Source organism: Rhopalosiphum padi, chromosome 1 (assembly GCF_020882245.1).
Source record: "Rhopalosiphum padi isolate XX-2018 chromosome 1, ASM2088224v1, whole genome shotgun sequence".
NCBI lineage: Eukaryota > Metazoa > Arthropoda > Insecta > Hemiptera > Aphididae > Rhopalosiphum > Rhopalosiphum padi.
Window position 1 is genome coordinate 67,731,212 of NC_083597.1, and position 24,339 is coordinate 67,755,550.

General features: G+C 28.9%; 2 protein-coding genes across 4 annotated transcripts; one reads left to right on the plus strand and one right to left on the minus strand.

The window, feature by feature from the left end:
• Positions 1-1,775: 1,775 nt before the first annotated feature.
• On the minus strand, positions 1,776-15,162 carry LOC132918212 (uncharacterized). 2 transcript variants are annotated; one of them, XM_060979346.1, is made up of 4 exons: positions 15,043-15,162; positions 8,208-8,418; positions 7,781-7,986; positions 1,776-5,482 (listed from the first exon to the last, which is right to left on the minus strand). In XM_060979346.1, exons 1-4 carry the CDS (start codon positions 15,067-15,069, stop codon positions 3,794-3,796), a joined length of 2,133 nt encoding a protein of 710 aa, XP_060835329.1. In that variant the 5' UTR covers positions 15,070-15,162; the 3' UTR covers positions 1,776-3,793. The 2 variants fall into 2 exon arrangements, with proteins under 2 accessions (XP_060835329.1, XP_060835327.1); XM_060979344.1 differs by having other exon boundaries at positions 8,202-8,418.
• Positions 15,163-18,294: 3,132 nt separating this feature from the next.
• On the plus strand, positions 18,295-23,723 carry LOC132918094 (helix-loop-helix protein 1). 2 transcript variants are annotated; one of them, XM_060979180.1, is made up of 3 exons: positions 18,295-18,411; positions 23,226-23,314; positions 23,394-23,723. In XM_060979180.1, the coding sequence occupies exons 2-3, from the start codon at positions 23,226-23,228 to the stop codon at positions 23,647-23,649; spliced, it is 345 nt and encodes a 114-aa protein (XP_060835163.1). In that variant the 5' UTR covers positions 18,295-18,411; the 3' UTR covers positions 23,650-23,723. The 2 variants fall into 2 exon arrangements, with proteins under 2 accessions (XP_060835163.1, XP_060835164.1); XM_060979181.1 differs by lacking the exon at positions 18,295-18,411 and adding an exon at positions 23,004-23,148.
• The last annotated feature ends 616 nt before the right edge of the window (positions 23,724-24,339 follow it).

Consider the following 24,339-nt stretch of genomic DNA (forward strand, 5'->3'; position numbering starts at 1 on the left):
TGCATGGGAAGTACCATCAGGATGATTGCATTGATATGTTGTGTAACCAGGAATTTTGCAACAGGAATTATTTGTTAGATAGGATTCGCTAATCAGTAAAATATCTATATCTGTTTGTGAGAGGAAGGCTTTTAATTCATTCATTTGGTGGATTAGACCGTTAGCATTCCAAAGTAATATTGTTAGCGGGTGACTAATATTTTGAGATCTATTAATCATTGCTTAAAAGTTAAAAGTTTATTTATGACTGAGAGAGATAAGAGGATTTATTGTGGCTTTGAAATCATCGAGAAAGGACGATAATTTTTGGGTGAAAAGATCTATGTGAGCAGAGCAGGGGATGTTAGACTGATTGTTTTTGTTTACATTGGTAGTATTGGTTGCCTGGGCATAGGTTTTTTTTTCCGAATCGGTAGTTAAGTTTGAAGTAGTGTTTACATTATTTAAATTAACATTAATATTTTTGGAAACAGGGTTTTTTTGGATATGATAGGTTTTTCTTTTTGATTGTTGAGTTGATTGAAATTCTTTTCAAACAACTTTAAACGTGTTACGATTTACGAAGGTACTAAACCACAGACTATATGAAAATATAATATATAATATAGTCTGTGACTAAACGTCCGATTCATCCAGTTCAAACTTTCATAGACAGATAAGAAGTTAATGGTTATATCAGTGGTACCAACTTATAAAAATACAATTTTCCTTGGCCGGTAGAAAATTGGAGACCTTACTTTTGGGACAAGCCTCGTATATAATATTGAATTCACACGAATCGTAATATTTTTTAAGTTATTGCACAGCTGTAGGTATAGGTACCTATTTTTAGGATTTAGAACTTAGCTGTACTTTTTAAGTCTTATCCGTCGAATTGTAATTTTATTTATTCACAATAGCGATAGACACTACCTAGGTAAACAGTAATAATTTAATGTATGATATTTAAATTGGTTATAAATTACAATAATAATAATAAGGTATTATTAATAACAATACAACATTATATAGGATTACATTCGTATTTTCGTTCTATAAAAGCAATTGTGCGTGTGTAATAATTATATATTCTACCGTTGTCCGTTATATAACAATTCTAAATTCGCATATACCAACAATAACCTACTTACAACTTACCTACCTATAGCTATATTACAATAATGCGTACCGACTATGTTTATAGTATTTTATTATGGTAATTGCGGTTACAACTTAGGTACCTATATAGTATATAGTATATTATAGAATATAGATACAACTAAATGGTATTGTATATTGCTATAGGTACACACATAACTTATTATAACATAATAATGTAGGTATTATATTATATTGTAATATTGTATGGGGTTTGGGCGACGTAGGTAGCGTTTGTAATAACTATTTTTGCGAATTACGCGCAATTCAATAATTATTGGTACCGGATGGTACCGCGCGCAATGATAGTGCATAATAATTATTTATTATTAGTGTTTATAACTTTATAATAGGTACCTGTCATCGTTGTACATGTTATACTATCATGATTCACAATATCATGGTACAATAATATAGTATATACGCCGAGTCCGTGTTGCCATTTCGCGTATTTGTCCCGAAGATCATAATACAATACCTATGGCCTATGGGCTATAAGGCAGATAGGTATTGAGTGGTGTTGCATTGCGCTCACAAATGTCATGACGATTATTATTCATACAATTATAGATTTTATAATGTTTTATGCAAGTATATAAAATATGAAATAATGCAGTCTTAGGAATGATAATGCAAAATAAACATAAAAAACAATCGTTTATTATTATATTGACATGAATTGTACATATTATTATGTAGTGTGTGTGTGTAGTATAATTTCAGTAGAGGTCTATTTGGGTACCTAACTCATCTACGTATCGATTTACAATTCACACACCCGTATGGGATATTCTATAATAATCGATGGAGAATACTTCTCGGTTAACATAACTTACAAAGTTACAATGATTTCATTGCAACACGATTGCGCCCATTTTACCTTTTTACATTAAAAAAAAAAAAATCGCGACACAATAATTGTACTCCATGAAATATAGGTGTTAGTGTTTTTAATAATTTTCCTTCCCAAAAGTAAATTGTTGTATGTTGAATTTGTTAAAATATGTTTCATATTATGACATTATAGTATACACACAATAGGTAGGTACATTAATTAAAAATATAATATATAAAAAACTACATGTGCCTAGCTAATACATCTACTTTATATTTAATACCTATAGTTATTAATTATTATATTATACCTGATATCGGTCATGACAATTGTATATCTTCATTTTATACAAATGTATTAGAAAAATACAAAATGTGTTTGTCATGTTATATTTTTATGTATTAATATTTTTAAAAAGTCGAGTATTAGAAAATTGTTAAAAGGGCAACATTTATATACGTATATTTCATCATGGAGCCCAACCTACCCAACGATGTTTACGAATTATTTGCACATTTTTACCGTAAAAAAATCTAGAATTTCTGTATTTTTTATATACATAGTGGTATTATTTGTATTTTGTCAAAGAGGCGGGTAATATTATGTAGCTGGTCGCAAATCAAAATTGTACTTAGGTATAACAGATATTTTGAATATTGTGTAATTTGGTATTTGTGATTTATAAAATCCTGTAAGAAAAATAAATAAATATGTATAATACGCACGGGTGTGATTAGTGTAGGTATACAAGTATTAAACATATAATATTGTTCAAATTGATGTTTTAATTGTAATTGCGTGTTTTTAAGTAAATTTATTTCTAGCTATGGTTAAGAATTAAGATGTGCGGTATTGAAAAGATGCGTTAGCTTATATCCTTCTTATAATGAAAAAACAATTTTCCGGCAAACCGACGTAAGGTTAAAAAAATTCAAATTAATCACGTGTACAATAACGTATCCAAGAAAAATGTATACAAAAAAGTCTAAATTATTTACGATGTGTGGGCCGTGTGTAGAAAGGTCTGAAAAAATATGTTTTTCCACCCTCTCGGTACGGCAAATCGATGTTTCGAGTGAACCGAATCATCTATCAAATTTTAATTAAGGGCAGAAAACAAATTCAAACCAATTGTACGTATATATAGGTAACTATGAAGATAAACTAAAATTACACAACAATTAAAATTTATAGAGTACGTATAAAGAGTAATACGCGTATATTTCAAATGTTTCGGAATTTTCACACGTAGATATGGTACATTGGTAACCAATCATGATTGGTTATTGGCACACCATAGCTACAAGATTACTAAGGAATAAAAATAACCATCATGGTCAATAAAAACCTATTTCGTTAGTGGACATTTTGAAAGTTAGAATGTTTCTTATTATTTACTCTAAACCGCATCTTTCTGAAAAGTGGCCCTTGATAATGCTGCAGCTGGTATATTTTTAATTTTTGAAAGCCAAATAGGCAATAATGAGTTATATTGGCATTGATAAAGTAAACTGGTCGTTTTAACTTCAAATCTATATAATATAACACAGTTTCATGCTTCTTGGAAACACGAAACTATAGTTGAAATTAATATTACCTATATATTCGATTTTTTTATATATTATATTAGCTGATTCAGCAAACGTTGTATAGTCCATAACAAATTTATTTTTAATTATTTTTTGGAGGATAGCTACTTAACAAAATTAAAATCCAAAATCGGATAACGAACCGAACCTAAATGTACTTACTGCCTAAAATAGTGCCTAAATTTAGATAAACTTACTGCCCTCTCCCCTCGTTTTGCACCGTCGTCGTCGTCTACAGGTAAACGGTCTGGAGTAGAGGCTGTTTGCGCAGCTCAAGCGGCTTGAACGCTTGCCTGTACACGGACGTGAGCCTCCAGTGTTCCGGGTAGTCCCGGGCCGTGGTGCCGGGCCACATCGAGAACGGCGGCAGCAGAGTGCCGATGACGTATTTCTTCTTGTCCGAGTTGGTGGTCTTCGGTTTGGGCACCTTTAGGTGCTTGGCCGGTTTGCCGGCCGCGGCCGTCCGCAGTCTGACCGGCGTGCTGACCGGCACGCCCGCCTTGAACGCCATCTTGTAGTGCTCGCATTCGTCGTCCCTCTTGCAGCTGGCGGCCGCGTTCGGATTGTCGCAGGCCAGGCAAGGCCGGTAGGCGTGTCTGCCGTGCCGCTTGTGTTTCGGTTCCTTTTCTGCGGCGGCGGCGGCGGAGGTGTGATGGTGTTGCGGCGCCGTCCGATGACGGCGTCGGTGGGACGGCGACCCGGCGACCGGACACTGCTCCAAACCGGCCTTGTTCGACTTGTCCTCGACTTGGACTTGGTCGTGATGATCGTCGGATTTGTAGACGTCGTCGTTCCGGTCGTTACCGTCCAAACCGTTTTTGCGGCGACCGTCCGACAACGACAACGACGACGACGACGACGACGGTTTGTCGTTCGAAAGTACAGTTTGGTCCGCGGCGACTGCGGTGTCGTCGACGTCCGCCGCAGCGGCCGCACCGGTGGGTCTACTGCCGCCGTCGCGGTCCTTGTTCGGTATCAGTTCCATGACGGCCGACAGATTGCGATTTTTCATCAGACACTCGCGTGTCTGCGTCCGCCGCGCTTCCGGCACGACTTCGCCGTGGTCGTCACAGTTTCTGGCCTCCCCGGCCGTTTGCACGAATCCCATGACGGCCGACGAGTTTTGGGGTTTTCCCGCCGCCGGTGCCACGGGTCCACCGCACGGCTGCTGCAATTGCTGTTGCTGCAGTTGCTGCCGAACCTTGTGAAACACGGCCGGCTCGTCGGGCGGCCGCGGCGGTCGGTTTCGGTCGAACGGCGCGTCCAGGTCCCAGCACAGGGCCAGCTTGATGTCGGTCAACTGTTGCGCCGTCATGACGGGTCCGCACGTCTTGGGACGCGACGGGTTTTTGTTACGCCTCCGGGCGGGATCTTTTTTCTCGTCACTGTCGTCGGCCGGCGTCGACGATGATGACGTTTTCGGCCTGTACACCCGGAGCTTGCTGCACTGCGTCGGGCCCGGGTCGTTGAACGACTTGTACGCCACCGCGGAGCACTTGGGCCAGCAGCCGTTCAGTCCCAGTCCCGGGTGTTTGTGCCGTTTGGTCTGCAGCGACCGGTACACCGCGTCCTCGATGGCGTCCGGCAGCCCGTGGTGTCTCTGCGCGTCCCCGTACCGGCGTCCCGTCGGTCCCTCCTGGCAACCGGCCGCCGGTGGCCGTGCGTCCTCGTCGTCCACACCCGCTGTCTGCAGGTGGCCGCAGCTCGCACTTATGCGACTCAGCGCGGGGCTGGACGGAGTTTTCGCACCGCCGCCGACTGTTTCGCGCTGTCTAATAGTCCTACGAGTGCCGCCACTGTCGCATTCGTCGCTGCCGCCGTTGACGTCTGTAGTTGAATTCAAAGGTCCGCGGCCGTCCGCCGACGCACAATTCCTGATCGTGTTGATCCTGCAAATGTTCGGCGCTCGCATATCCGACACCTGAAATCGGATCGATACATAATATTATTACTATACTAAACATTTCGACTTTGTTATATTTATGTACGATCGTCATGCATGGTGTCCCCATCATCAGGTTTTTTTTTTTTTTGGTTAAATCGTACATTTTACGCTTATTTTATATAATATACTTTTCTGACTTTTGAAACAACCTTCATAAAAATTACAACATTAATACCTAAATAATTGTATATTACGTGATATGTTCACAGAAAGAAATGTTCAAATTTTCCTAAAATTACAGGGAAAACTGAACTTTGCAGAAGTTAACTCAGATACCATTGGCTGTGTATAGAAGGCGTCATTTTAAAATATTTTAATATTTATTTGAGAATAATTATTTTATTCAATTATTTCTTATAAATAGCAAATCGAGTAGTTTTTTAAAGTGATTTTGTTTATTAAAGGTCTATAGTAAGCAATACATATATTAATAATATAATAGAACATTTAAATTAAGAAAGATAAATTGCAGTTTTATTATTTGGCTTAATAAAAAGTATATTCTCCTATGACGCCTGTCAGTCCATCTTTATAAATTATAATCATTGTAGTCATGTTATCGATATCGTTAAATCGTTTATATTGATTTATTTACATTTTAATACACATCATCTGCTCTATGTTTTATTATTATTGATTATATTATTGATACATAAAGAGAACATTTTGTGTTGTGATACATCATGATTTTAATCGAATGGAAAAGATTTGGTATGTTTCAATAATTATTGTATACTGATTAATGATTAATGACTGTGTAGTGTCGTAGCCTGTACTAAATATTAATTGTTATGTCAAGTATTTAAGTCTAAGCTAGATGGTAATTCGTAGTATAATATCTTGGAAATGTAATAAAGATAGGTAAACTATTCTTATACATTTTTAAGAAGTTATTAAAGTTTTATACTTATTGTGGAATAAATAGGTACTAAGTAAATAAGATAATATTTTGATAATGCTAAATTGGAAAAAAACAATTCAATATTTAAATTTTTAAAAACCACTTAGTAAAATAAATTTCCATTACTTTAGTTATAGATTTTAATTAATATTACGTGTAATACAAATGCTTGTATAGTTTTTATGGTATAATATACATTTATACCCCTGCTAACCCTCCTGATGGTTGCTGGTAAGTGGTATACATAAGTCTTTGATTTTATTTATCTTTTCTATTATCTTTATATTGTATCTTTAATATATTTTATAGTTGTCGTCATTATATTCATTTTTATTGTTAAGTAAATACTAAATAGTTTTATATTTGTAATATTGTAATAGCAGTATTTTTTTTTGTACAATAATTTGTTTGTATTTTCTCTACACATTGTTTAAAAATTGTAATATACGTCCGTATATTTAAATAAAATAAAATAAACGGTACTCGTGTAGTAGGCTATACTTACCACAAAATGCTACCCACCTAAAAACTGTATGCGCGTATAGTATGCTACCTACCGTGTTTATTTTTTATTTCATTTTGGGAAAGTAAATTTGAGTCATTAGGATTAATAACATACTATAATAGTTGTATAACATATATACTTAAATAGCCATCATTATGATAACTGATAAATATTCATTAAGACCCACGATAACTTACTTTTAGATATTTTTGATATTAGTCTATGATGTTATGTCTGTGTTGGATTTGCGTATGTGTTTTTTAGTTGTGAGTTTTACTTTATATTTTTTTATTAATACCTATAACGAATAAATCAATGCGCTATTTTAACAGGCATTTTGATATCTATAATGAGGAATCATGTATTAATTATTTACAAGAGAGAAACTTGCTGCCAGAACTTGATAGTTATTCCAAATTAAAAGATGGTGTTATTTGTGGAAGTATGTTGAAAGAATATCAAAAACATAAATAAATAAATTTTAATTAATAAAATATGGTAAATTTTACTCATAAAGTTTTTTGGTAGGTAGCATACTGCACGAGTATCAAATAAAGTATAGTATAAAAATTGACACGCTGTAACCTTAAGCATAGTATAGGTAATAAGTAATTAATATGTAATAAATGGTGACTTACGTGTTGTTTCAGTAGAATACAATTTTTTTTTTTATTTAGAGTTCGCAAGTTATTAGTACGTTTATTAAGAAAACAATATTGCAATTTTATTAATCAAAGTTGTATATTATTTAGGTATTATTTATTAAATTATTATCATAAATATTGTCTGTATTAATCAATGGTTTTTCATTTATCACAGAAGGATCCACACAACGTGACGACATTCGCGTCTGATTGTTATGACTCACCGCAGACTTTATGGATTTTATCGAATCTCTGTCAGTGTCTTCGTTAGCTAAAGGTTGTTGTCGTTGTTCTTTATTGGCATTAATTTGTTCCAGTTTATTATTGTTCTCGCCGTTCTCGGTCTTGTTTCGTTGGCTACGGTCGATGAATGGGTGGTGATACGAACGTTTCATCCACGTCTGACATTTCGGACCAGACAGTTCTGTAGCTGTGTGTACAAAAAGTAAGCGCATAATATAAACAATATTGTTATTTTGGTAATTGGTAAAAAATCTCACGGACACAAAAACAGAAATCTAGAAACTAGAATTGTCCAACAATAAAATATTTTATAAATGTAATATTTAATTGATTATACTGTAATAGAAATCTTCGTTTTGTTTATTTTTATTTATCGAACAATATAAAAACAACTATTTTTACTTGTACCGATTTCTTTTGAGATGCGTTTCGGTAACTGATACGTTCCCAAATAGAGACCAGCCCAATGCTTCTGATCGGTTTTTTGCACCCCTGGCAACAAATGTCCCCTGTCGTTAGCAATGACTTTCGTAACGGTCGAACGACCTTTCGGACGATTAAGATGCCATTTCGGAACTTCCCAATTTCCCAATCTCGTCGGTTGATACGCTTTGTCAAACTGAAAATAATATATATAGGTACGACGCTTATTATAATATTGTTATTCGCTTAGTGCCGTGAATATAAAACAACGTATGATGACATTATAATTTTCTAGTACCGACAATCAAGAACATGCACGCAGTCAATATAATATACAAAAGTTCCGATTGGATTAGTTTATATTTTATCTTAATAATAATATAAAAATATTTTATTACTTTCATGACTAGGTATTTATGTCCCGTAATATTGTCATACACGTACCTACATACGTTTTCGCGGAAATTTATTAATACAAAAAGCTAAAAAAGACATCGTTCTCACATTAACCTACTTCTTCTCCGTGCGCTAGTGCATGCTTATCACCCAGCATGGTTGATAATTGATTTTCTCGGATACTTCTAGACTCTAGTACAAAGTATAACTCTCAGGTGTTCATTAAAATTTGAACATTTCTATCGAGTCGTATAAAAAAGATGATTGAAAATATTTAAGATAAACTTTTTCAAACTGAATATTTTTTAAGTACATAATACATAAAATCAAGTTTAATAACTTATATACGACATTATAATGTAATGTATTTGTATGATTCAATAACATGTTTTTGAGTTTATAAAAGTAAAATTTTAAATTATTTTAAATCATATGAAATATATACAAATCAAAAATCATGTATAAAAGTAAGAACACACACAAAAAAGCTTGGTTTAATACTTAAAAATTAAGTATATACATTGTAATACATAATATGTATATAATATGTAAATACTATAAATATATATATATATTCATTACTGTTTTATTATAAAACAGGTAATAATAGAAAGATTATATATTAATTATCCTATTTTTCAAGCTTTAATTTCGTCAATTACATTGTCAATGTCAACACTAGATGTTAGTTCTGGTTCAGTAAACATTAATAATAGAACATTTAGTTAGTCTTGGTGCATTGTTTCCTCAATTTGATTTTTACTACAGTTAATTTCAAAAATATTCGTTGGCAGGTACAACTTGTAATTGGTATAGTACACTAAATAATTGTAGTATGGTATAAAATCCTTAATTACTAAGTTTATAATATTTTAATATGGTTATCGGATATATAATTTTTGTTAATTGAGTTAGTGTAAGGACTAGGGGCGCCTACAAATATTTTAAATTTTATCACATAGTGAGACAAATAAAATAGTCATGATTTCCACGAATAATGAATATATCAATTATTATTATACAGTAATACAATATACATTATAAATTATAACACATATTATTATACAATATGCATTATAAATTATAATACAATGTAGACGTAAATTGTACTGTGCCCTTAAAAAATATCTGGTCGAGTACGTCCCGTGCGAACGTCTATGGTTCTAAATAATAGTTCCACGTCATATTCATTCCACCGAAATCGTGATTATAATAATAATAATAATAATACGTACACATATAGTATACAGCGTGATAAATGTATACGCATACATCGATGCATCGTACGTGCACAATACACGTAATGTGACAATAATAATAATAATATAATTTATATCACCAAAGCAAATCATCAATTCTGCAGCTTACTTGATATTATTAATACGTTTGTTATTGTATTATAATATACAGGCATGTACACAAAAAAAATTTCGGGGGGGTTGACCCCCCCATGTATACGTGCCTGATAATATACATAAACACACGGGGTGATCCATTTACCATAAGACACTAATTATTTCAGAATATATTTTGTACATATTTTAAGCCGTTATAAAACAGAATTTTTGAAAAAATTATATTATTATTTGTTTATATTTAAGTGTTTACTTTTTTGAATGACGACATACATTTTTAATTTCATAGGTTTTTGATCTATAAAAATCAAATTGTAAACAACTAGTTTATGAGCATTTAGTTGGACCAAGGAATTAAAAGTGCATGTTGTTAAAAAAAAAAATACAAAAAATGATAAAGATAAAAAATAATAAAAATATTGTTGTAAACTACTAACTTAAGATTATATAAAAAATATTTCAAAAACATTAATAGTCTTTGAAATAATGGGCTAACTAGATTATTCGGTAGGTACACGCTATACGCAGCGTCCCTTATATTTTTTGTTATTATTATTTATTACGCGTGCGCACTGCATTGCCGGTCGGTCCTTAATATTCCTATAATCATAATAATAATAATAATAATAATAATATTGTATTATGGGCTTCTGGCCCATATGCATTGGGATTATTATAATTATTGTGAGCATAGTAATAGTAACCACGCGCGCGTGGTGTGTGCCGCGTCATCTGTGACAATGACGGACGGCCATTCTAATTGTTTGTAAACAAGAGATTAGTGTATTGTAAATTGTAATATATTCATAATTCATATCGACCTCTACAACAAACATAATACGTAACAATACATCGCCGTATTGTAATAATATATTATGTGTATGTTTTTTTCGTCGTATTACAAATACAATTATTTTTTATATGCTTATATACAAACAATAATATTATTTATTATATTCTTAATTCGTATATTATTCTAATACAGTAATTATTTTTCTTTAAAAGGTAATTGGTAATTTTCTCAAAAAGTTTCAATGTTTTTATATTAAACGTTACATATTGTATATTATCTTGTGAAAAATGTATTTTTAAAACAAACTTTTACCTCACAAGTTTTCATGCATTTATTGTGGGTTAAAATGTATCCGGGTCTATTGTTTTCTATTAGTAATTTTATCATGAATCTCGACGGTCGACCATCGCTATTATCGGACCAAGTTTATTTTTGATAAAAATTAAATAATAATAATCTTACATTTTGTATCTATAGTATTTTAGCGCAAAACAAGATACAACTACAACACACCTTTCTCATTCTTTTGAACTAAATTCAGACTTAAATAACTATACTAAATCCTATCCAGTTAAGGAGTAATGGATTGGATAATTCTCACTACACTAACCAAGTTGTTGAAATGATATTAGATAAGGCGGTTGGAGCAGAATATTTGGAATATTGGTAATTACTAATTTAGTGTTGATGTATGGCTTATGGAATTCCTATGTAGACGTATGCGTGAAAGAGTTAAAATATATTTTAATACTTTTTAAAATTTCTCCCAAAACCTATTTATTTACTGACGAAAGTTGCTAAAAGATTAAAAAAATTCAAGTAGGTACTATACTAATGTCCTATGTACATTTGGTCAAATCACAAATTATTTCTATTCATTACCTATACGTTTTAATATGTTATTTAAATAAAATATTTAATGTTTAAAGCTTAGGATATATAATGAATTATAGTAATAGGATATAAAAATGTTGATTTTAAGGCTTGTTAAAATATTAAAAATCAAAAACTATTTTTTTTCTAATATTATGTACTTATGCATATATTTAAAATAGTAATCGGACATTGGGAAGTACGCATAAACTATAACCATCCGGTATTCCGATTCATCCGATTTGTTGGTTAAAACCATTAAAAGTATATGGTGCTTCGTCAGCCTTAATGATACTCATATTAACCGTCCCCGGGTATATGTAATTGAACTACAGCAGGTTCTCGCTATACGCCGGGTATAGGTACTTAAATACTAACTCGTGTAAAACAAACGCGGCGTACAGTAGCAGAAAACCGTTACAATTTCGGACGTGGTATAATGGTTAATAAACATCGATGGTAATCTAATTATCACGCGCTTATATATATTGTATATTTTAATATATGAGTACCTATACGAATAACAAAAGGAAATAACGTGACACGAACGATGAGAAAAAAGGAGAACGGAGAAAAAAAATAACGTGTTAGGAGAGAATGGAGAAATTGATTGATGGCTTTGGAGTTGCCCATTGATATAATCCCGCAATCCCGTGTTTGTTGACGTTATATACGAGCAGTGCGCCAGTGCACGTGTGCCGTAGCATATACAAAAAAACCACCCCCCTCACAGGGCGTTTCGCGCGCATCAGTCACGTCGTACGCACCTACACCGCGACACGATGTACGGCTATAAACTAAAAATCTTTATTGTTGAGTTTGTATGCTCAGACTTTATAGATGCATACCTACTTTAGATGTTTGAAAATAATAATAATATTACCGATTCTATTCGATCTATATCATGATATAAGATTATCAAATAACTTAGCGTTTTCTTCAATTTTAAAATAGTACCACTACGCGATGGGAAATTTCACGATTTTTATTTAAATATCAGCCAAAGGTGTTTGAATTTATAATCTACTCTACTGCAATGTCCTGAATACCCTAATAGGTTATCAATAACGAAAAGTAATATATTATTTTATTTAGTTACGATCTGAAAGGAAAAATAATACCGCCAATAAAAGTATAGTATCTTTTGATATTATTTTCTAGATATATTTTTAACGCGATTGCTATCATACGATTATATAAGAAATACTATTTGTTATGGTTATAGTAATTTGTTTGGTTATACTAGCCAAACAACAGTTATATTAACTTATAATTACCATAACGTTAAAATAGGCAATATTTTTGTAATTCGTTGTATGTGTTAATAGGTTTAGATATACAATATAGTAGAATACCTTGATACGTTAACGAATCTGAGTCGAAAAGAAGTGCAAATAAAATTGTAAGGTGTTGTCGATAAATTATTTGTAATCGGATTTCTATGGTGCACAATTTAAGTTTAATAATTAATGTAATATTTGTAATTTTTTAAGAAACTTTAAAAATATAAAATATTATATTATAATTGGTTTTTACTATTTATGGTATATATATATCATCATCATTGCGTAATAATAGTATATTATTATAATTCGATTTAAAAAAGCAGTGCATACGCATATTATGATTTGTTTTTATTTCGCTTTTGTTTTGTTTATTTTATATGTATAAACTAGCTGGTCCCTAAAATTATGAAATACACCTGCAACAGTGCAAAACTGTTATTGACGATGGGTCATTTCGGCTTATACTTGTTTATTTTAATTATTTATATATATATAGTTTGTCATTGTAGATAGGTTGTTCGAGGGGGTTGATTAATGATCAGAAGGGATTATGTTATCCCTTCGAATCTCTAGTGTATATATATATATATATATATATACATAATACATATATTGCTGCAGCAGTTAGCCATAAAGATAGTTTTATTATATTTAGCTAGTGCGCTTTACATTATAACAGGAGGCGGAATTGAATATAAATTGTTTTTTATATTTTTTAGATGTTTTGAAAACAAATCCAACACAGATTATAACGCTTTTCTATATGGCAATATATTTTTTTTCTGATAGGGCGTTGGGTAAGCGTTTAAACACAATATATAGTATATTAGCATCTGCAGATTATATACAATCAATATTATATTATGTATGCAATATTTACTATACAATCGAAACTTATGCTCGTAGAATATATTAAGTAAGGATAAAAGTAATGGTAGGTGGTAGAACAGGTATACAGTAAACAATTGAATTAACTTAATATTATTTTTCATATATACTACTTAGGTATATCGATTAATGGCAATCATACTGCAGAGAACAGCTGTGATGTAACTTTAGGTAAGTACTGATAAGAAAGTGAGGTGAGATGAGTGAGATATTTTTGTTTACTTAAATAATTAAATGTATTTAATAAATGGGAATTATAAATAAGGTTTAAAATAAATTAAAGAAGATTATACATGGTACATCTAATATTGACATATTATAACTTTATAATTAAAAAATATAATTTGTAAACATTACATTGTATGTACTTATTTAATGGCTTTTATAGTAAATATTGTTACAGTAGGTAACTACATAGTTATACTATACTACTATAGATGTTTGATGAAATATAATGCATACAAGATCTTATAAAACAAGATTTAATGATAATATATTATTAATTTGTTCAAAATCGAACATTATATTTTAATCTCTATTCTATAATCATAAAAATATGATTTAATATAATTATATATATTATAAAGAGTTACATTTAAAATTGTGTGTGGAGCAGTTAGAGTATGAACTGAAAAATGTATATGATTTATTATATTCCTAATAAAATCAAAAATAAGTAGACATAGGTACCATTTAATATTGATTATAGATTCTAAACTGCAGTTAAATTATCTTATTTATTTATTATTGCAAATAAAATATGAAACAAAAAGGATAGATAGTTTTAAATTACTTTTATTATTTACCTAACCAAGGTAACCTTTCCTTTCAATCACCGATGATTATTTTCATTCAACACATAATGTAATTCATATTGGTACCATTAAAATACCTAATTAATAACGGTTTTAATTTTTGTAAAAAATCTACATTATTAGTACCTATGTATTAATTTTAATAAATAAAAAAAACCCATATAGGTACCTGTTGTAATTTATTTTAATTTTAAAAATTTATAATGTATATACTTTTGAAAAAAATAATACAAGTATGGTGAATCATAATATTTCCAAACACTATTTATAATTTGGAAATAATTATTTTCTATTTAAAGTGACAAAGCGTCATTACCAAAACTACTAATTACTATAAAAACAATATTAATCATAATAGTATAATACTGTAGGTACCTACGTTTAATATTATTCTTTGTTCGATAAATCACTTACTTGATTACATGTGTAATTCATGGACATACTTTTGCTTATAATGTAAAAAATTTAATATTGGTTGATCGAATAACAAGATAAAAAAAATTTGTTGTCACTTTTAAAATATTCAAAACACAAATAAAGTCTTTATAGACTGTGCTATTCGGGTAGCTTTTTTTCTGCCGTGACAAGCACTCGTAATAACTGTTTTCGTCCCTATGGATACAGATGTGACGTATACACAGGTTTTATCAATTAAAAAAATAAATGCGAGTTTTGCAAACTAACTAAATATTATTAGCACTAATTTCCATATCATTCTTCATTTAATTAGACAAAATATTATCATACAGTATGTATTTGAGAAAAATGCTTATGCATCTTATAATGACGTATTAATAAATTAATATATATTCATGTACGAATACAATATAGGTAAATATACTAAGGAATTATCGATATTTAAAGTCTTAAAATATTAGTTACTCTATTTATAAATGTAATTAATAAATATAATCGTCTTAGCTGACTTAGATGATCGTGGGCTGTTCTTGTAATGGTGGTCAGTGGTTATACATAGTACATAATATCGGTGAAGCCCAAAAGCGCAAATTCGTTTTGCGCTTTTGTACCTTAGTAATGGGATAAAAGTACAAAAATAAATTGTATTACCTGATACGTGATCGATATTGTACTCGCTACACTACAAGTTTCACACTCATTAATTTATAATTTTATTGTAGTGCTTAAATTAAAGAACACCAGCCACCAGGCAGAAGTTTATTAAAAAATTCAATAAAATGGACGAAAAACTACAAATCACAGCTCTAAAGTCAACTCCAATATAAAATCATGGAACTTGTACATAGAAAAAACAATTTCCGATTGGAATATTTAAAAACTTTGGGCTTCAAATTTCAAACTTAATTTTAAGATACTCATTATAATTTATATATATTTATACCAATAAGTATAATATGTAATCTAAATTTTAAATTTTTTTAACTCGTCTTAATATCACTACTGTAAAAGCTTAATTAACAATTATATCATTTTGATAAAATACACTTTATTTTTGTGAAATTTATTTGCTCTTATGGCTACAGCCCATAATGTTATAGATAAATACTATGTTAACAAATAATATTAAATTTAGTTAGTTTAGTAAGTTAGTAGTTTAATAGTTTATTAGTTTATATTATATCAAAATTAATAAAATATATAATATTATAAAATATCCCAAAAATTTAATTTTCTGCACTTGGTATACAAATATATGACATTAATTTGTATTAGTAATTATTATTTATAAACATATAAGTAAAATTGTAATTGTATTTTGTATATATTATATTGACTGAATTAGTGAATTAGTATTCTACTTATACACACAATTTATTTTACAAATTCCCTATATATTATAGGTACCTACCAATTATTGTCTATTTTTTAATTTACTTATCAATTAATTCATTATTTCATATTTATAAACTATTAGTGCTAAAATTAAAACCAAAACGTAAATGACATTCAACGTATTAATATTTTTTTTATTTTTGTTTAAATGATGAGTAAATTATTATACTATTACTATGAATTTTAAAGATATATGTGTATAATATAGAGTAACAATTGTATATTCTTAAGTATAGACAATAAAAGTAATTTTATGATAAACGTGTTCAACGTAAATAGACTTACATTCATCATAAAATTATGACCAAAATTATTTATCACAGAGAGCTAAAAAAAAAAAAAAGATAAATAACAACAGACAGCATACATGGTCAATTGATAATATATGGTAATGGTATGAACTATATGTGTCAAAATTGTGTGCATCTTAACATTTCTATAATTATTTTGGTTATGAGTATTTTATTTTTTAATCCGATAAGCAATTTTGAAAAATGTTCACTTGACAGAAAGCAATTTATATTATATTTAGTTTTAAAAATATGATTATTGATTAAAATGTATGTCATATTGTAACTTGTAAATAGGTATGTGAGCATAGAATATTATGTATACGTCAACTAATAAGTCATAACTTAATAATTACATGTATTATTAGATTAGATTTTATACTTTGACATAGTACTATTTTCGGTACATAATTGTTTATCGATCAAGATGCGTATGTAAGCATAAAGCGTAATTTTGGATGGACTAGGAGCATATAGCTTTCAAAAACTTTACATATATATCATCATTTATCACATAGTAATTTTTAAAATATAATTTATTTATAATATGCTTTTTTTTTAATGATTTAATGGTTTTTTGTCATTATGAATAAAATGTAACTAAATATAGCCCACCACTGTTATAAACTATATTTTATCCAGGTTATCAGTTAAGTATTTATGTATTTTATTTTAAAAACGAAAAGTTGACTAAGAAAACGATAGCCCATTATATTATTTTATTTTCTCTTATTGAACCACATGCTACATGTGATGTGAACATTATTACATTAACAGCATTTATATTAATGTGAGTTGATCTATTATCAAACTTATAAATTTAAAAACGTTATCTGTGCTTGTGATTTTACATTTTTAAGACATTTTTATGCAAGTTATATGAATATGTAAAATATTATAATTTAAAAATGTTTATTATATTACAGAAAAATTGAAATATCGTAAAAAAAATCAACGTACGAATTTTATATTGCTTGCTATGTCATGTACTCGTGTGTGAATCCAGATGAAACTAAATATAGTGCGTTAATACTTAGTATCCTCTTAATATTTAATATTATCTTAAATTGTAGTATATCTATTAGCAGTTATTTTTGATATATCTTTTTGATTATCTCATTATTTTCTTATCGTTTCTTATTTATGCTATAGTAATTTGTATTGTTTTAGATAGGCGTGCGGGGTGCGTAATGACTTACAAAATCTGAAATTGCGTATAAGCAGAGTTTTTTAAATTGAAATTTCATGTATATAATATAATACATAGGTGAGTGTATTATTGCCAATCTTCAAACATGGAATAATTATTGATATTCAGCTAATTGTTTGTTTTTATTTTTATTGAACAAATACATGCACATGTTATTGTAAATGAAAATAAAATCAATTTTTGAATATTTTATAGTAATAATTATAATATGTTGAACTTATAATACAGGAAAAACCTGTCCACGAAAAAAATTACACAATAAAAGGGATAATCCTAACTCCGCCCATGCGAAGGGGACTGTAATGATTTCCAAAGGGCGTATCTGTTCTGATTGGCCAGTCGCAGTTCCGCATCTCCGGATGCTGGGCAAAGTGAAATTTTCATGTGCATTCACATATTCGCCTTTGACAGTTCGGTTTAACACAGCTGTTGACGGTTCTGAATTTCTTCTAGTCTCGCTGGATATTGAAAGTAAGTTTGAAATATAATTACCTACTATATATTGGTCATTTCAATATTTCATATTATTATATATACAACTCATTGAGCATATGTAACCAAATAAATTATATCACATCGTAAACTACCTATTATATAGCAAACTCTATTTAATAGTATCTATGAAGTTTTATTGGTTACCTGTTTATACATGGTCATATGGGTGAAAACTGAAAATATGAAATAATTGATAATTATAGATGTTTAGTTTTTATCTAGAATATAATGATTCTCGTATGATTCTCAAAATATTCTGTTCAATATTTATCTAGTAAATTAGTAGGTACCTATTAGTCTACTCGCGATAATAGTATTATAAATTATAATTTACAGCTTAAATTATTACCTGTATAACTTACTAATTTTAATATTGAAGTTTTAAATACAATTAATTTGAATTATTATCAATTTAAATATGTCTTGTAACTCAATATTTTATCAATATATTGTTATGATATTTTTTTTTATTCTTCTTTATGACACTTTATACAAGTTATAACATTTAAAAGACAAACAGTTGAAGCATAATTTTTTAATTACACATAAAAAAGTATAAATTATAATCAAATAATGTTTTTGAATATTACCTATTATATTGCAACTAATATAAAAAGATTATGAATTTATGACAAATAAATTTAAAACTTATCAAACTAACTTATTTGATTATAATTTGTACGTTTTTTATGTGTTAATTAAAAAATTATGTTGTAACACTTGTAACTGTTTGACTTTTAAATGTTAAAACTTGTATAAAGTGTCATAGAGAATACAAATATATATATATATAATTTGTAAAATAATGTATAGGTATTAGGTAACATGTATCTATATTATCTTATTATATCTTTATAACTTATAATAGTACTAATAATAGTTAAATTGATTATTGATGTATATATAAATCCAAGTAGGCTTTTAGATTCTGAATGGAACTAAAAATGTATTTATTTTACGACCATGTGTGTTTTTTATTTTTGTGTTGTGTTTGAAGACACTTTTTTAATGCGACAAAATGCTTTGATCATCAATTTCAATAGGGGTTTTTGATAGTAAATTAGATGCAGTTAGTATTTTTGGAAGATCGACAAATATTCTCAGTATTTTTTATAATTATTAGAAACAAAAAATACGAAATAAAATAAAATTGATTTTGTCAAAAACTGGGCTTATTTAAAAATTTCTGTTTTCCCTGAATTTTTTTTTTGTTTTTCTAATTTTTAAGAAAAGTACTATAATAAATAAATATTAATAATATAATAAATTATGCAACGTTTCGGCAAAAATTAAATCAACCTACTTGGCTACTCCTACTGTCATACTAATATAGACTAATAGTAAAATAAATTATTTTAATATTAATTATTTCAAAAAACATATCATCATACTCCTATATATTTAGTAAATATAAATATAGACTGGCAGATCGTCTTCATTCAGAATTGTTTTGTGTAGACAATGATTTATTATTGAATTCAAATTTCAAGTTTAACCCATAATTTACATTGACTTAGACTTAATGACGAGGTATACTCAACAACTAAATATTGTAAAGTAGGCAGTTAATGGTTACTAATTTTCCGCACTTTTATTTTAGTGTAAATAACAAATTTTATACCTGAACAATAATTTATGAAATTTAATGTTGGTAAATGTTTTTTAATTGATTTTTTTAATATTTTTACGAGGTGGTGAAATTTTAAATTGGTAGGTATTCCAATCCTTTTTAATAATGATTTAAAAAAAAAAAAATCATCATTACATTATACAGTCGACAGTCGTCATTCGATAATTTGACATTCAGAGGACCGAGCTAAAGCTTCGATTTATAGAGCTTTTCGATTAACCAATATAGTGTTCGAATAATCGAAGGGAAGAAATAAATAATTTGAATTAAATTGAGGTGAAACATTTTTATGACAAACATACATTGTTATATTTATTATTAACTGTACTATACATTTTATTTATTAATATAATATATTTTTATATGTTATTAATAAAATCTTTTATTTTTATTATTTTTTTTTTTTTGTGATAAATAGTTGGTCACAATCTGGTCCATAGCGTCTAACTTAAGGATATCAATAAAAATGGTAGAAATACATTTTGAATTATCGAGAGTACTGAAGTACATAAATTCTCTTCTAATTAAAGAGGTTTTCTTCGGATATCAAACGTTTAGTTCGATTTATGAAGTTTTTTGAACTATCGAGTAACTATTGAGTAATATTATTATAATATTATTAACGATGCTCCTTAATACCTTTCAAATACTTGCAAACAAATTGAAAAATAATAGCGTACATTTTCAAAAAAGTGCAGTACTTAGGTTGGCCAATCTCACGAACGTATTTTTAACAGGCGCGTATCAATATGAAATCTTAAATAAGAAACAGACTGCATTTTTCTGTGTACAATTCCTCGTTTCTTTCTCATCTAGATAAGATTTTATAATAAAATATTACTGTACCTATTTACTATATGTATTTATGATAAATATTATTTATAATACATCCTCAGGAGGGAGCCCTGTGTAGCACCCTTAGATTCATACCTGATGTTTGAACGATTTTGCAAATATATTTAAGTTTTGCAGATAAACAATCTATCAAGAGTGTTTATTTTTCGTATATTTTATTAAAATTATAGTATAATAAAATAAATAGTAAATATTTTTGTAATTTTATTGAAAATAGTCGACAACAATAATAATACAAAGTTATGAAATTGTACTTATTACGCCTTATGGTTATTTTTCTTTTGTCTCAAGCATCGGGTTATTGAATTAGTAATTTTATTTTGAATTTAGTATATAAATGGTGCCTTTGTATAATTTAATATTGTAAATGATCGTAGTACACATAATAAGCACATATTAATATATTATATTTTATTTAAAGTGACTACCGCAGTTATTGTTATTGGTATTGATTTCGGTTAACGGCTTTAAAACGGAATCAAGTCATCCCAAAAAACACGTTATGGTGTAGTTATACATATTTTATCATCCAATAAAAATAGTAGTCGTTGTTGTTTGGCACGTGTCCGGCTGGTGGTTGTCTTCCCGGGGGAGTTGACGGAACGCCGGAAACGTGTCGATGTGTCGTCGCCAATATCCGAAGTAATATATATACACATACATACATACAGCGAAACCTTGCACACACGTCATCAATATAACATTAGAATCTGCAGTGTTATAATCGGAATCATCATCACGTTCTAGAGAAGTGTTAAATTATTCACAGAAGTTAATATGAAAAAACTCAGAAATCGATAGCACGCATAATACACACACATACGATATGTAATGTATTTTGTCTCTCTTATACATATTCAATTACAATAAATTTTATTTCGCTTTATGCATTTAAATCACCCAACTTTATAAAACATTTAAGATTCTGATAGGAATGAAAGAGCGATAATGCAGATTTCACAATTCACGATGTATGTTTATTTTATGAAAATACTTTTTGTCAATGTCGAAAACTCTATAATTAAAATGAAAAAAAAAACGAATTAAATTTTTTGAATTTTTCAATAATATCTGTACATTTAAAATATATTTTATAATTTATAAATTTATTAGTAAACTAAATTTCAAAATGAATCATCAACTTTGATTAATTTCACAAATTAATTTTATCTATACATAATAAAATTGTATTTATTTTAATATCGATGATAAATCAATAATCACATTAATCTTTTAGTATTTGCATATTCAACTATTAAAGTATATATTTTTTTTTGAATCAATCAATTTTAAATTATAGATGTAATATTAATAAACTTTAATCATCGGTTAATTATTGAGTTATATTGTCAAAGTTGATAGTATTTTTAATAAATCATATTTTCTCAGTAGTTTTTAGAAAAGTTTTTCCAAAGAAATACCAGCACGTATGGTTTCAGCAAAATAATTTTTGGGTGAATTAATATTAGTCAAAATGTTTTATTTCTAACGGCCATCATTCTCATAAATTATAGCCATAATCATTATTTATTACTTTCATGTTTCAAATACCTATATGAAGACACCCAGCATCAGTGATTCATTCAACTCTTTTATCATTGAATAATAATTATATACTATATATATATACATACATAACATGTATAATTTATGTAAATTATAATTATAGAAGATAAGTCTTTAACCTAAAAAGTATCATATTATACAGAATATTGTATAGTATAGTTTACAAATTAAAGCAGTATTTTCGATAAAAAATTACATTTTAAGTTTTTTTTTATTACATCGACATATAGAAATACATAATGTAGTATAATATCATGTTTATATTGTATGATACTATTTATGAATTAATGTTGCAAATAGGTATGCAAAAGACGTCAGTTATCTTATTTTATAATACCTTCAAAAAACTATTCAATAATTAAATTAAAAGCAAATATTATATAACAATTATTATATTATATTTAGATAATTCTCGTAGTTACAATAATTATAATTAAACTACGTATAATTGATCTACTGACGTATAAAATATATATTCAGATTAACCGTTTATTTTGCTTCTATAGTTATAGTTTAAGTTATAGTAAATAGCAGTGCTAATATAACATGCTTAATTGTGAAACGTGTATTTATGTGTACATGAAAGTTTTTCATCAATTTGAATAATAGTAGACAACGACATTTGTCTGCAATTGCACACAATTTATTATTTTTATTTTTTGGTTACATTAAATTATTAATAACGAAAATACAGCAATTTAAATTTAAATTAATATTTCATTGTTATTTGTATTTTTAGATGGATTTTTTACCTTGTGGTATGTACTCAATGGCGGATTCGACGCTTCCAGACTCTATGGATGGACACGGTACTCTTGCGAAAAAAAGGTAAATACTCAACTTATAGCCACAATAAAACGAATTCGCGTTTAAAAAAAAAAATGAAAAACCGTCGATAATTTTTTAGCCGCGAAAAAAGTACGGTGACGGGAATGGCCACGTTGACTAGGGAAGAACGACGCAGAAGACGGCGGGCTACCCAAAAGTACAGAATGGCTCATGCTACGCGCGAGCGAGTTAGAGTCGAGGCGTTCAACGTGGCATTCGGAGAATTGCGGAAACTTTTACCCACGATACCACCCGACAAGAAATTGTCAAAAATCGAAATATTAAGACTTGCGATATGTTACATTATGTATTTAAACCAATTTTTGGAAACGTAAATTGTTGATGTTCGTGGTTTCGGATTACCCGTGACCTTGGATTAGGCTTACATAATATAATAAATTATAAAATAGCTACTAAATGATTTTAATCCTCGAGAATTGAATACAAAGTATTATAAATTTATAGTCAACAATGATTCGATATTTATCAATTTATCATCTTTTAACAGTTACAACAAGAGTAGATTCTATGTATATATATTGTATATAATTATACTAAACGTTGTTTGATTTGGCAAAACATTGTTCTTTAGAAATTTTCATTTTACTTATTTAATAGAAATATCTTCTATTATTATTATTATATTTTGCATATAATTATGTGATTGTGCGTAAACACATTTTTTTATGATTATATTTTATAATTTGTTTATTTTTTATAAACTATATATTGCAATACATTTGTTTCATTTTTCAAATTTATTATGATCGATTTTTTATTGTAAAATAAATATTATATATATATTTGATATTTCTTTATAAACTTGTAATTTATAATAATTAATTTTTATGTAAAAAAGAGTTAGGCACGTAGGATGTGTCTACTATATTCTAAATATTATCATTACAGCTTGTAATTAATTGCAATCATAGGCGAGCTTCGCAGTTTTCTTGACAATGGTGGTCATCTGACCATTTAATCTGTGAATTTAATTTGATTAAAAACCAACTTTAAGAATATTTTTC